At 40.1% G+C, this 15,442-nt stretch overlaps 2 protein-coding genes across 5 annotated transcripts in view; one reads left to right on the forward strand and one right to left on the reverse strand.

Moving 5' to 3' along the window:
- The window catches only part of LOC149948791 (octopamine receptor beta-2R-like), a 200,252-nt gene that overhangs the window by 3,850 nt on the left and 180,960 nt on the right, over positions 1 to 15,442 (reverse strand). The window lies entirely within an intron of this gene.
- On the forward strand, positions 11,346 to 12,768 carry LOC149948792 (uncharacterized). The gene is made up of 3 exons (XM_090171155.1): positions 11,346 to 11,432; positions 11,627 to 12,106; positions 12,148 to 12,768. Exons 1-3 carry the CDS (start codon positions 11,346 to 11,348, stop codon positions 12,766 to 12,768), a joined length of 1,188 nt encoding a protein of 395 aa, XP_090027281.1.

Consider the following 15,442-nt stretch of genomic DNA (forward strand, 5'->3'; position numbering starts at 1 on the left):
TTTAAAAGTCGCTTGATGACTTAGGCCTAAGGTGGTGCCTTGGGTATTAGCCTAACTGAGTAGCCTAGCTGAATATCGCATTCCAAACTACTACACGAACCCGGTCGTGTTCCAGTCGTGTTGACTCTGCAAGGATCATCACTGTTCTTATTGGAATTTGAGGGGTTCTCGGGGATCGTTTTGGTGTTCAAAGGGTCCTCATTGGTCGGATCCTCGAAGGCCGTTTTAGAGTTCAAATGGTCCTCGCGGGTAGGGTTGGTGTTCGAGGAGTACTCATGGGTCCTATTGGCCTTCAATGGGTTCTCATAAGTCCTATTGACCTTCAATGCGTCCTCATGGGGTGGGTTGGCTTTTGAAGAATTCTAATTAGCGTTTGAGGAGTCCTCTCGGGTCAGTTTGGCCTTCGATGGGTCTTCACTGGTCATCTTTGCGTTCGTATTGGGTTGGGTTGGTGTTCGCTGGGTACTCGTGAATTGCGTTGGCATTCCACGGGACCACGTGGGTTGGGTTAGCGTTTGAGGGGTCCTAGCGAGTTGGGTTAGTATTTTTAGGGTCCTCGCAGGTTGGGTTGGCGTTTGAGGGGTCCTCGCGAGTTGGGTTGGTATTTGGAGGGTCCTCGTAGCTTGGGTTGGCGTTTGAGGGGTCCTCGTGAGTTGGGTTGGTATTTGGAGGGTCCTCGCAGGTCGGGTAAGCGTTTGAGGGGTCCTCGCGAGTTGGGTTGGTATTTGGAGGGTTTTCGCAGGTCGGGTTAGCGTTTAAGGGGTCCTCGCGAGTTGGGTTGGTATTTGGAGGGTCCTCGTAGCTTGGGTTGGCCTTTGAGGGGTCCTCGTGAGTTGGGTTGGTATTTGGAGGGTCCTCGCAGGTCGGGTAAGCGTTTGAGGGGTCCTCGCGAGTTGGGTTGGTATTTGGAGGGTTCTCGCAGGTCGGGTAAGCGTTTGAGGGGTCCTCGCGAGTTGGGTTGGTATTTGGAGGGTCCTCGCAGGTCGGGTAAGCGTTTGAGGGGTCCTCGCGAGTTGGGTTGGTATTTGGAGGGTCCTCGCGAGTTGGGTTGGTATTTGGAGGGTCCTCGCAGGTCGGGTAAGCGTTTGAGGGGTCCTCGCGAGTTGGGTTGGTATTTGGAGGGTCCTCGCAGGTCGGGTAAGCGTTTGAGGGGTCCTCGCGAGTTGGGTTGGTATTTGGAGGGTCCTCGCAGGTCGGGTTAGCGTTTAAGGGGTCCTCGCGAGTTGGGTTGGTATTTGGAGGGTCCTCGCAGGTTGGGTTGGCGTTTGAGGGGTCCTAGCGAGTTGGGTTAGTATTTTTAGGGTCCTCGCAGGTTGGGTTGGCGTTTGAGGGGTCCTCGCGAGTTGGGTTGGTATTTGGAGGGTCCTCGTAGCTTGGGTTGGCGTTTGAGGGGTCCTCGCGAGTTGGGTTGGTATTTGGAGGGTCCTCGCAGGTCGGGTAAGCGTTTGAGGGGTCCTCGCGAGTTGGGTTGGTATTTGGAGGGTCCTCGCAGGTCGGGTTAGCGTTTAAGGGGTCCTCGCGAGTTGGGTTGGTATTTGGAGGGTCCTCGCAGGTCGGGTTAGCGTTTGAGGGGTCCTAGCGAGTTGGGTTAGTATTTTTAGGGTCCTCGCAGGTTGGGTTGGCGTTTGAGGGGTCCTCGCGAGTTGGGTTGGTATTTGGAGGGTCCTCGTAGCTTGGGTTGGCGTTTGAGGGGTCCTCGTGAGTTGGGTTGGTATTTGGAGGGTCCTCGCAGGTCGGGTAAGCGTTTGAGGGGTCCTCGCGAGTTGGGTTGGTATTTGGAGGGTTCTCGCAGGTCGGGTAAGCGTTTGAGGGGTCCTCGAGAGTTGGGTTGGTATTTGGAGGGTCCTCGCAGGTCGGGTAAGCGTTTGAGGGGTCTTCGCGAGTTGGGTTGGTATTTGGAGGGTCCTCGCAGGTCGGGTAAGCGTTTGAGGGGTCCTCGCGAGTTGGGTTGGTATTTGGAGGGTCCTCGCAGGTCGGGTAAGCGTTTGAGGGGTCCTCGCGAGTTGGGTTGGTATTTGGAGGGTTCTCGCAGGTCGGGTTAGCGTTTAAGGGGTCCTCGCGAGTTGGGTTGGTATTTGGAGGGTCCTCGTAGCTTGGGTTGGCGTTTGAGGGGTCCTCGTGAGTTGGGTTGGTATTTGGAGGGTCCTCGCAGGTCGGGTAAGCGTTTGAGGGGTCCTCGCGAGTTGGGTTGGTATTTGGAGGGTTCTCGCAGGTCGGGTTAGCGTTTAAGGAGTCCTCGCGAGTTGGGTTGGTATTTGGAGCGTTCTCGCAGGTCGGGTTAGCGTTTAAGGGGTCCTCGCGAGTTGGGTTGGTATTTGGAGGGTCCTCGCAGGTTGGGTTGGCGTTCGAATTGTACCCGTGAATCGTGTTGTATTTCAAAGTTTCTCACGGATGATGTTGGCATTCTAGGGTTCCTCGGTGTTCAACAGAAAGTGCATATCTATGAATTACCCATACCGCTACACTAGCACCGTCCTTCACCTATGAATTTTCATTTTGTAAATAGGATTGTTTCCCGACGTAAAACCGTTATCGGTGAACATCCCTTCCTCTCTCTCCCGTGTTCACAAGCATAATATATTTGGCACGATCCTTGATTAAGAACGAGGCAAAACCGTAATGGCGTGAGAAAATACAAAGCCCGCCTCGCTCTCCCAAATTTAGAGTGTAAGCGACTTTGAGATATATAATATACTGTATGATCTACGCAATAAGATATAGAAAAAGCAATAACATAAAGTGCTTCGCCGGTACGGAAAACAGTCGAGCGAATCTGAGTTTTTTTAAAGGACGCGTAGAGAAAGCCATGGTCCATTATCTACAAAAAAGAGCGATGTTGGGGCCGTGCTAAGCCACGCGCCATTGAAATGCGCCACTAAAGTTTTGCCAAATCTAAATACGATCTTGAAGTTGAGCTTCAGTACCGTATCGATACCAAAAATAAAAATAGACGCGTTGTTATAGCAACAAAAAATAACAAAGAACGACCGTTGTAATATAACTACAACGGGGCGGCAAATTACACGATCCGCGTAAAAGTGTCAAAGTTTTCCTGGAGGGCCGCCTTAGTACGTATTACGCCAGTGACCTCAATACCTACATTCGAAGGCAATCCGAATGACCAAATTTCATTCTCGTGTATTTCGCGGGCGTCTGCTTAAATCGTACTACTATTTATATCACGCCTTTTCAGCCCATATCACCTATATCGCGTCGATAGGTTTGGTTCATAGCGACCGTACCCGCTTGCCAGCCCTCGATCGTCACGTTCGTTAAGTCCGCGATACTAGAACACGCGAATATCCCATTTGCCGGATTACCACGGCACAGGCGAGTTCTACGAAATAGGGAAACTGGAAAACAAGATAGATATGAACTACAAACTATGTGCAAGCTCTGTGTGAGCAAACAGATTGCAGTAACGCCAACGGATCGTTCGAAAGTTTGGATCTCGAGTATTTTGGTTTCTAGCGTTAACAAGCAAAAGTGCCGAGATAGAAAATCGCTGAAATATTTCGCCTAGTTCTTTCAAAGTAATTTTTCGCGATTGTATATTGTCGATACATGTAACGCGTTTCGTGTTGAAATTACCATTTTTAATTAAGTTTACATAGTGATTTTAGGAAAAGCTCATAAACGTTGATTAACATATTAGTTCTCTTTCCTGACTGTTAAGCAATATCTAGTAACTCTTGTTTTCTACAAATAGAACACGTTCACCCTCTTTATATTATCTGATCAAATAAAATATTTCAGCATTATCAGAATATGTCAGCTGTTATGATTTTTAATGTATAAATCCGTTAATCAATCAGCTATCTCATACATACCTTAGAATAATATTACTTTGTCCTATCAGTAAAAAATAAAATCGTTAAGAGAAAGATTTTTCTAATTTAGGCTTAAGTGACTTTTTCCAATCTCACGTGAAGTAAAATTATCGTGATATTTTGAATAGCAAACAAATTGTAAATTCGATCAAAGAAAACGGATGGATTATATTTTGGTATTTTTATTTAGCTTACTGTAAAACAGCTATCTGCTTACCGCAGATTATTAAAAGATCTAAGTGTTATCAGATATCTACAGATGATTAAAAGAACTTGATGTTATCAGACATCTACAGATGATTAAAAGATCTAGGTGTTATCAGATATCTATAGATGATTAAAAGATCTAGGTGTTATCAGATATCTGCAGATGATTAAAAGATCTAGGTGTTATCAGATATCTGCAAATGATTAAAAGATCTAGGTGTTATCAGATATCTGCAGATGATTAAAAGATCTAGGTGTTATCAGATATCTGCAAATGATTAAAAGATCTAGGTGTTATCAGATATCTGCAGATGATTAAAAGATCTAGGTGTTATCAGATATCTGCAGATGATTAAAAGATCTAGGTGTTATCAGATATCTGCAAATGATTAAAAGATCTAGGTGTTATCAGATATCTGCAGATGATTAAAAGATCTAGGTGTTATCAGTTATCTGCAGATGATTAAAATAACTAGGTGTTATCAGATATCTGTAGATGATTAAAAGATCTAGGTGTTATCAGATATCTGCAGATGATTAAAAAATCTAGGTGTTATCAGATATCTACAGATGATTAAAAGATCTAGGTGTTATCAGATATTACCAGATGATTAAAAGATCTAGGTGTTATCAGATATCAGCAGATGATTAAAAGATCTAGGTGTTATCAGTTATCTGCAGATGATTAAAAGATCTAGGTGTTATCAGTTATCTGCAGATGATTAAAATAACTAGGTGTTATCAGATATCTGTAGATGATTAAAAGATCTAGGTGTTATCAGATATCTGCAGATGATTAAAAGATCTAGGTGTTATCAGATATCTGCAGATGATTAAAAGATCTAGGTGTTATCAGATATTACCAGATGATTAAAAGATCTAGGTGTTATCAGATAATAGCAGATGATTAAAAGATCTAGGTGTTATCAGATAATAGCAGATGATTAAAAGATCTAGGTGTTATCAGTTATCTGCAGATGATTAAAATAACTAGGTGTTATCAGATATCTGTAGATGATTAAAAGATCTAGGTGTTATCAGATATCTGTAGATGATTAAAATATCTAGGTGTTATCAGATATCTGCAAATGATTAAAAGATCTAGGTGTTATCAGATATCAGCAGATGATTAAAAGATCTAGGTGTTATCATATATTAGCAGACGATTAAAAGATCTAGGTGTTATCAGATAATAGCAGATGATTAAAAGATCTAGGTGTTATCAGTTATCTGCAGATGATTAAAATAACTAGGTGTTATCAGATATCTGCAGATGATTAAAAGATCTAGGTGTTATCAGATATCTGCAGATGATTAAAAGATCTAGGTGTTATCAGATATTACCAGATGATTAAAAGATCTAGGTGTTATCAGATATTACCAGATGATTAAAAGATCTAGGTGTTATCAGATATCTGCAGATGATTAAAATAACTAGGTGTTATCAGATATCTGTAGATGATTAAAAGATCTAGGTGTTATCAGATATCTGCAGATGATTAAAAGATCTAGGTGTTATCAGATATCTGCAGATGATTAAAAGATCTAGGTGTTATCAGATATTACCAGATGATTAAAAGATCTAGGTGTTATCAGATAATAGCAGATGATTAAAAGATCTAGGTGTTATCAGATAATAGCAGATGATTAAAAGATCTAGGTGTTATCAGTTATCTGCAGATGATTAAAATAACTAGGTGTTATCAGATATCTGCAGATGATTAAAAGATCTAGGTGTTATCAGTTATCTGCAGATGATTAAAATAACTAGGTGTTATCAGATATCTGTAGATGATTAAAAGATCTAGGTGTTATCAGATATCTGTAGATGATTAAAATATCTAGGTGTTATCAGATATCTGCAAATGATTAAAAGATCTAGGTGTTATCAGATATCAGCAGATGATTAAAAGATCTATGTGTTATCATATATTAGCAGACGATTAAAAGATCTAGGTGTTATCAGATAATAGCAGATGATTAAAAGATCTAGGTGTTATCAGTTATCTGCAGATGATTAAAATAACTAGGTGTTATCAGATATCTGCAGATGATTAAAAGATCTAGGTGTTATCAGATATCTGCAGATGATTAAAAGATCTAGGTGTTATCAGATATTACCAGATGATTAAAAGATCTAGGTGTTATCAGATATTACCAGATGATTAAAAGATCTAGGTGTTATCAGATATCAGCAGATGATTAAAAGATCTAGGTGTTATCAGATATTAGCAGATGATTAAAAGATCTAGGTGTTATCATATAAAATAACCTAATGTACACTAAATGAACGACACGTACGATAAAGGTAATATCCGAAATATATAATACAATATACATCTGTTACGAGATAACCGTTTTAATGTACGGGGTTCATGCTCGAATAAACCCAATTATTCAAAGACAGCAGGCAGCGCGGAGTTCCTTAAGCATTGAAATTATAGAGAGAAATTCCCTTGCCCGGGGCAGAGTCGCGCTAGAAGAAATGAAACAAAAAGTGTATATCGGCTAGATGGTTGATCTCTCCGGGTGAGAGGGGAGGATAACTAGTGTTGCCACGGACAACCGACTCACGCTTGACCTTTTTGACAATTCCGCCATCCCAAACCACCCCTACCATCCCATCCACTTTTATCTTCTTTCTTCTTCATCCGCATAGCGTAAGTATCAAAAAGTTTGTACCCAACACCTACCGCGCCAAACATATTTTTCCCTTCAAGATGATACAGCGAGACAGAAATCTTCTCTCATCTCGCGTTACATTTATTTAAATATCAATAGCAGTATAATCTTAGTCAGATTTTCTCAAGATATATGAGTATTCAACATTCAACTTTGAATTAGTGCAGGTAATCTTTGCCAAATGATATTGTGGAGCCAAATCGCGTGAAGCAATCTCACTCAATCAACCGCTTGAGGAAAATCCGCTATGTTTGAAAATTGCTGAACAAATACGATATGAATCTCACAACGCGTTATAACACCATCCAATTTGCACAGAAAGTGCACGATTCATTTCTTTCCCATTGGTTTGATGGATGTTTATCAAAAATTGGACATTTGCAATTGGCACCATATCTTAAATAAAAGTGTTATTATAGATGTCGCTACTACGGATATAAATAAAGGTGTAGGAACGTCGGCCTAAACACAGTCGGTGCTCAGCGGGTCTTTGGTAGCATCACAGACACGTTGATAAATAAGATTAATGTAAATAACAAGAGTTATCAAACAGTTTACAGTTTTCAATAAAAAGTGTCTCTTCATTTAATTACTAGACCCACGAACACCACAAGGGTCAAATTTACTGTTTAGTGCGTATTAGTCGATATAATTAGTTTATTTTTCTCATTATCTTAATTTTAATTAATGTTTTCCCGCGCTCATTTAGTTTTTAGTTTCGCGGGAATTGCAACAGTTTTCTCATAGCACAATTTACGTGACGAAGCGATCGAGTGGGGATGGGTTCGTCTACGGCGAACCGCCAGTTGAATTTTCCTATCTTGATGAATGGCCGGTAAAATTGCGGACACTGGACTGAAGGAATCTGCCACGGCAGAAGGGACGAACCAAGGATAACATCGCTCATGCATCTCCGCTGACAATGCAATTATCTTCGACCCCTCGGAATCCGACAACGTTTAAAAAGCTAAAAAAAACTGGCGGCGATATTTAAAAAAACCTTTAAACCAAATATATATATATATCTATCTATCTATCGAAGTTTTCGATGATTTTCTAACCGCATTTCTTCGTGTCATTCAAATGTTTTGGAATTTGAAACAGCGCCATATTTATTTACACGATAATATTCGAAAACTTTAGAAGCTTGATTAAGAGCGTAACATAATGCATTACCAAGTATCATCGTGCATTTCAAGGTATCTTCGTGCATTTCCAGGTATCATCGAGCATTACCGAGTATCATTGTGCATTTCCAGATATCATCTCACATTTACAAGTATCATCTCGTATTTACAAGTATCATCTAGCTTTTACAAGTATCATCTCGCATTTCCAAGTATCATCTCGCATTTCCAAGTATCATCACGCATTTACAAGTTTCATATAGCTTTTACAAGTATCATCTCGCATTTCCAAGTATCATCTCACATTTACAAGTATCATCTCGTATTTACAAGTATCATCTAGCATTTACAAGTATCATCTCGCATTTACAAGTATCATCTCGCATTTACAAGTATCATATCGCATTTACAAGTATCATCTACCTTTTACAAGTATCATCTCGCATTTCCATGTAACATTTCACATTTACAAGTATCATCTCGTATTTACAAGTATCATCACGCATTTACAAGTATCATCACGCATTTACAAGTATCATCTCGCATTTACAAGTATCATCTCGCATTTACAAGTATCATCTAGCTTTTACAAGTATCATATCGCATTTACAAGTATTATCTAGCTTTTACAAGTATCATCTCGCATTTCCAATTATCATCTCGCACTTCCAAGTATCATCTCACATTTACAAGTATCATCTCGTATTTACAAGTATCATCACGCATTTACAAGTATCATCACGCTTTTACAAGTATCATCTCGCATTTCCAAGTATCATCTCACATTTACAAGTATCATCTCGTATTTACAAGTATCATCTCGCATTTACAAGTATCATCTCGCATTTACAAGTAGCATCTCGTATTTACAAGTATCTGCGTAAATTACTTGTATCATCACGCATTTCCACTTATCATCGTGCATTACCAAGAAACATTGTGCATTTCCAATTATCATCGTGAATTTCCAAAAATCATCGTGAATTTCCAAAAATCATCGTGAATTTCCAAGTATCATCGTGAATTACCAATTTTAGTGTACATTTAAGAAATATCTTGTACTATGAAGAATAAGCGTGCTACCAAGTATTCTAGTGTACTGCTAAGAATTATCGTGTTAACAAGTATTATCGTGTACTCTTAAGAATTATCGTGTTAACAAGTATCATCGTGTACTGTTAAGAATTATCGTGTCTTACAAAACTTTATTGTGTACTGTTAAGAATTAACGTATACTACCCAGAATTATCGTGTCTTACTAAGAATTATCTTGTATTACTAAGAATTATCGTGTCTTACAAAACATTATCGTGTACTGTTAAGAATTATCGTGTCTTACAAAACATTATCGTGTACTGTTAGAAAAAACGTATACTAAACAGAATTATCGTGTCTTACTAAGAATTATCGTGTATTACTAAGAATTATCGTGTCTTACAAAACATTATCGTGTACTGTTAAGAATTAACGTATACTACCCAGAATTATCGTGTCTTACTAAGAATTATCGTGTATTACTAAGAATTATCGTGTCTTACAAAACATTATCGTGTCTTACTAAGAATTATCGTGTCATACCAAGAATTAGCGTATATTAGTAGGAATTATCGTGTATTAGTAAGAATTATTATCGTGTATTAGTAAAATTATTATCGTGTTTTAGTAAGAATTATTATCGTGTATTAGTAAGAATTATTATCGTGTATTAGTAAGAATTATAATCGTGTATTAGTAAGAATTATTATCGTGTATTAGTAAGAATTATTATCGTGTATTACTAAGAATTATTATCGTGTATTAGTAAGAATTATTATCGTGTATTAGTAAGAATTATTATCGTGTATTACCAAGAATTATCTAGTCTTACCAAGAATTATCTAGTCTTACCAAGAATTATCGTGTAATACTAAGAATTATCGTGTAATACCAAGAATTATGGTTTATTTCCAAGAATTATCGTGTATTACCACTAATTATCGTGTATTGTCCAGAATTTTTTAATATAAACGGTAAGTCTTGGTAGTATACGGTAATATACTACCAAAACTTACCATGTATTATTAAAAATTTTAGTGTAGAGTTGTAAGTTGGAAATTTCTTCGGAAAATTACCGAGGCCTTTTTTTAAAAAAAAATCCGTATTTTTCCGAAAAAAAGAAAAAATGGTTTTCATTCCATGATTAGCCTAATATTGTTAACAAATTTCAATTTCGTAACATTTTCGCCTAATTTTTTCGAATCCAAAAGTAAAACTAAACCTGTATAGACTAGTCTATAATAAAAAGTCCTAAAAAGTAATATATTTAAATACTTTTTTATTTTTTCCGATTTGCAGAAACGTTTCCGGAAATTTAACCGCATTTAATTTTTCCGGAAAACTAACAACTCTAAAATTTAGTGAATTACCAAATTATTCTGTTGTGTTTCAACATTTATTACCTTGTTTTGTCAATGAATCACCGTTAAATACTCCTACGAAGCGAATAATAAAGCGAGGAATACGTATAGTTTCATTGAATCTCAAAAGTAATTTGAAATATTATAATAGCAGAACAAACAAGTTGGCCAAGGCCATGATATTAGTTCCACATTTGAGCTCCGTATCTCAAATCCAATAGGAACTACGAAGAAAATACGTGTAGGCTCTATAATAAGAGAAGCCTCTAATTCGCCCAAAATCGTGAAACGTCTCGTTTTCGAACAAGAGGTATTCGGAGGGATACAGATTTGTTAAGGCGATATGTGGCCAGGAAATATAGTCCTCTCCATATATTCATACCGAGGGACTTCAAGTGTACAAATCAGCAGTGAAATCACTTGAAATCACGTAAATTTAGTAGCTTTAATAACTTTAATCAATTAAATATTGAAATCACTTGAAATCTGAAACCAGATGTACAAAATTTCTAACATTGGAATTAATGATTGGATAGCCCCTCGATTCATACGCGAGCAATAGCGCTGAAAACATTTGAAAAATGCAGACGATTCTTTACATTTTAGCTCGTAGAATTCCCATATGATTTTGCTGGTCATTTTAAATTTTGAGAGACTCGCCTCGTTTTGATTGAACTTGGTAATTTCTACATTATATAGGTAATAAATGTTATAACTATTATTTGCTATCATAAATATACACACTAATGAACAATAATCGTGATTCTGAAGGCGATATCTCCGTATAATTTTCTCAATACGCTTTGAAAAACCTTAAGCCTTGCCCGCCTTTCGCGTTTGAAGTTTCAAACCAAGGTTCATTTCTCTGCACGCTTCCAGAAATCCCACCATTTTAAAACCACTACGTGGGCGCAGTACGTTCGTTCTAAACGCCGTGGGTACTCCCAATCTCGGGTTGAAAAGGACTACGCTGCGTACAAAAATGCCACGAATGCCGTATCTAACGCCAGTCGGAACTCTAAGCGCAAATTTGAAACTGACCTCACTGCGCAAATTGCTTCCAACCCGAAGGTCTTCTACAGTCATGTTAATAGATTGCGGCGATGAGGGCCTCTGATGGCCAACTTGTCACTGAAACAAGTTTGATGGCTACTATCCTCACTGACCATTTCATCTCTGTTCCCACTACTGTCAATCAATAATTTTCGCCAGCCTTCTCTCGACTCCTTTTCGTGTACTGCGGCGGATGTACACAAACAACTGCTGTCGTTAAACTCTACCCAATCTGCTGGCCACGATGGGCTACACCCGTTCCTGCTTAAACTCCTAGCCAATGCGCTCGCCTCCTAGTTATGCATCATGTACAATATGAGTTTCACTACAGGGATTGTACCCCAGCAATGGAAGAGTGCCAACATCACTCCAATTCATAAAGCTGGCACCCGTGACAACCCCGCCAATTACCGCCCTATTGCCAACACCTAGATGTCACGTTGCTCGAATTGGAGAACGCTTGGTTGATAAGCCCATCCGTGCCTTCCTGCAGGACACCAGTTTTATCCATCCCTCTCAACATGGATTTCGCGCCAAACATTCTTGCACCACAAATCTATTGTCTGCCACCAACGACTGGACCACCTGGTTGGATGAGGGGAAGCCTGTCGATGTCATTTATCTTGACTTCCGAAAAGCGTTCGATACCATCCCCCATCCTGAATTGATTGCTGCTCTGCAGAAAGCTGGTATTACGGGAGCTGCTCTCACATGGCTCTCTAACTTCGTCATCGGGCGTTGGCATTCTGTTGTCCTTCAAGGGTATGCTTCACCACCACAAACTCCTCTCACAGGGGTTCCCCAGGGGACTGTCCGATCCTTTTTACCGTTTTCATCAACTCCATGCCGCAGGCGGTCCAGCACTCTGGACTCTACTTATTTGCCAACGACTCAAAATTAGCAAACCAGGTTTCCACCTCATTAGATCAACAGCGCCTCAATCAAGACCTCCAGGCTGTGGCGGCCTGGGCTAAAGATCACAAAATGGAATTTAATGTCTCTAAATGTGGAGTGAACCACCATGGGCGTTCTAACCCCTTTGCTTCGTACTTTTTGGGTGGTTCTACAATCCTGACCAGTGATTCTCCGGTGCGCGATCTCGGAGTTTGGGTAGACTCCTCCCTCAACTTCAGTCATCACTGCGCAAAAGCTGTGAAAAAGATTAATTCTATCACCAGCTTGATGAGTCGCTCTTTTTATTTTCGCTCCCCACGGCTGATACGTACCTTGTACAACTTCATTGTCTTTCCCTATATCAACTTTGGATCGGAAGTGTGGAGCCCGCCCCTTCAAGGTGACCGGGGCAACCTTACTAAAGCCCACAACCGTTTCACTAAACTCACTAAGGGCCTCGAGTGCCTTCCTCCGGTTGCGCGGAATGAGGCCCTCAAGCTAGACTTCCCGCTTCTCAGACAAGCGGTTAATGACCTGGTGTGTATCTGGAGCATGTGGTCGGGTCAGTCTGTTCCATAGAAATCTCATAGGTAACTAGAATGCTGCCGCCTACGGCCGAGCTTGTCACCAGTTCGTTTTGAACCTTCAGCCAATGAGAGGCCGTAGAGTGGTTCCGCCAAGGAGGATAATCATCTTCCTTGGTTCCACTACTATCGCGGGAGCTAGGTGACGTCATTCTCTCTGGTGACATTAAATTATTGGCAGAACCACTCTTTGAGCTCTGATTGGCTGAGATCTGGCTATCGTCTGCCACGGCGTTTGGTCCATTTGCCAGTTACACGGCAGCATTCTAGTTACCTATGAGATTTCTATGGTCTGCTCGGCTCTCCCGTTGTCCGCTCTCTTCCAGTGGCGTCACCAGGATTAAGCCATAAGCACTGGTCAGGGGCGTCTCATTGAGTGATATGGGAGAGGGGGGCGCTCCCCAAAAGGTTTGTAATGTTGCAACATGGAGGCCGACTAGGAAAAATGAAATATTTGATGCCAATTTTTAAGTTTAAAGAACCTTTTCGCCAAGTGATATGAAAATTCTGAATTTTAGGAGGCGCTTCAGAAATTTTTGAGGTGGCTCAGGTGCCGCCTAAAACCCGCTAGCGACGCCACTGCTCTCTTCAAATTAGACACTCTTCGCAAGACCAGGGGTCATGCAGCAATAATATTCAAACCACGGGACCGGACCAAACAACGTCAATGGCACCTTGCTTTCCGTGCTATCCAAACTTGGAACTTCCTCCCCACAGATGTACTTTCTGCTCAATCTCGTTGGACTTTCCGCTGCCGCACTCGGGAGTTTCTCCTTTCTAGCGTTTCATTTTTTTCTTGCTTTTCCACCTGTGTGTTATATACAAGCTATTCTAACTTCGTAACTTGTATTTTTCTTAATAATAAATAAATAAATAAATGATCTATACCTATACGTTTCAGGTTTGCCAACCACCGTTTTGGACAGCAAACTACTTTTTGGCTACAAAGACTAAATATAGCGCTCACTAGATTCGCTAGTCCTAGGCCGCGTTAATTTCTTATTTTCTCCGTCTCGAAAACAAGACGTTTCAAAAGTTTTAGGTTGGCGGTATAGGGAGTTAGAGGCTTCTCTTATTATTCGCATCGAAAAGGTACCGTACCGCCACCTAGTGGCGATGAAGCCCAACTACGATCTCAAGGAAACAAATCGGTCAGATAAGGACAGTTAAATATAAACCTGGAGTTTCCCTCATTAATATCATTGTTCAATCAATTAATGACATTAATAAATACTTTTTCTAGTAAAAATCAAAAAAGTAAAAGTCAAAGGTACGGCTCTGTACACCGATTACGCGGAGTGATCAGCCCCTCGCTACTATTTCTGTTTATCATGCTTTGGTTGATTTTCTGTCACGCATACGAATAGGCAGGTTCTTTTAAGGAATTTCCAAAGGTCTTTAAAAAGTGAATATTGCTTGAACTGATCTGTTGATAATTTCACGATTAAAATAACTACTACATTTTTAATAAATACTCCAGCGTAACATTGTCTTACCTTTATAGGCTTCAGGGATAGCTTTGTAATTTTCCTTTCTAAAATGCGGTAATCAAACAACTATCGTTTTACTATGTGTCTTTCCCATTTTCAATGAAACTTCCCAAGCCTTAGCTAATTTTGGTAGCTTTGAATGAAAACGATGAAACCGCATACCTTCCATAGTACCGTTGTTTTTACAACCATTGTAAGTACCAATTTTTAAGATAAAAGTCTCTTAAAACGACCTTAATATGATTTAATTTTAGCTTGTTACGAACGAAATAAACCTAAACGTATGAAATCTTGAATCTACACTATTATGTCGTCTGATTTTGATTTGTTTCCTTTAGATCGCGCCATCTTGGAGCGACCAACGCGCCACCTTTTATTTCTTTTCGATGCGAATAGGCTTCTGGTTAAACATAGTGTCAAACGTAGGCGCGAGTTAAAAGATTTAGGCATAGGGTCAGACCTAGGGGCTGATCACCCCACGTAATCGGTGTACAGAGCCGTACCTTTGACTGTACTAATGGGATTACGCGTAATCTTTGAAGTCCCTGCCTTTGGCAGTGGTAATCTAGGCGTAATCCGGTGTACAGACTTTCTAAGAGTGGTTAGCCCCTCGGGTCAGACTTCAGCTTCTTAACTGTATTAAAAGTTTGAGCCTCGTATCTCAAATCCAATCCAAACTACGAAGAAAATTTGTGAGGCTCTATAAGCCTTGGTGCATTTTAATAAAATTAAGAAAAGTGCCAAACGTAACCACCTTTCCCTATATTCAAAGTTTGAGCCCCGTATCTCAAATCCAAACCAAACTATGCAGAAAATGAGTGAAGGCTCTATAAGCCTTGGCGCATTTTAATATGGTTAAGCATAGTGCCAAATGTAACCATCTTTCCCTATATTCAAAGTTTGAGCCCCGTATCTCAAATCCAATAAGAACTACGAAGAAAATTCGCGTACGCTCAATAAGCCTCGGCGCGTGTTAAAAGGGTTAAGCAGAGCGTCAGACTTCAGCTTCTTTATCTGTATTCTAAGTTTGGGTCCCGTATCTCAAATCCAATAGAAACTAATTCTCCGGGAGATTTTTTGGGAACTTTCGTACTCTGCGTAAGGCAAAAACGAACGTCAGCGGCGAGGGGCTAACCACTCTTAGAAAGTCTGTACACCGGATTACGCTTAGATTAGCAC

This window comes from Leiobunum rupestre, chromosome 4, assembly GCF_980474605.1.
Source record: "Leiobunum rupestre chromosome 4, qqLeiRupe1.1.hap1, whole genome shotgun sequence".
Classification (NCBI taxonomy): Eukaryota; Metazoa; Arthropoda; class Arachnida; order Opiliones; family Sclerosomatidae; genus Leiobunum; species Leiobunum rupestre.

Bases quoted from the DNA above. Each gene is read 5' to 3' on its own strand.
- LOC149948792 (XM_090171155.1), top strand. From the start codon at position 11,346: ATGAGGGCCTCTGATGGCCAACTTGTCACTGAAACAAGTTTGATGGCT. The intron at 11,433-11,626 runs GTCAATCAATAA...GTTTCACTACAG, and splicing joins TCATCTCTGTTCCCACTACT to GGATTGTACCCCAGCAATGG. The intron at 12,107-12,147 runs GTCCGATCCTTT...TCCATGCCGCAG, and splicing joins CAGGGGTTCCCCAGGGGACT to GCGGTCCAGCACTCTGGACT.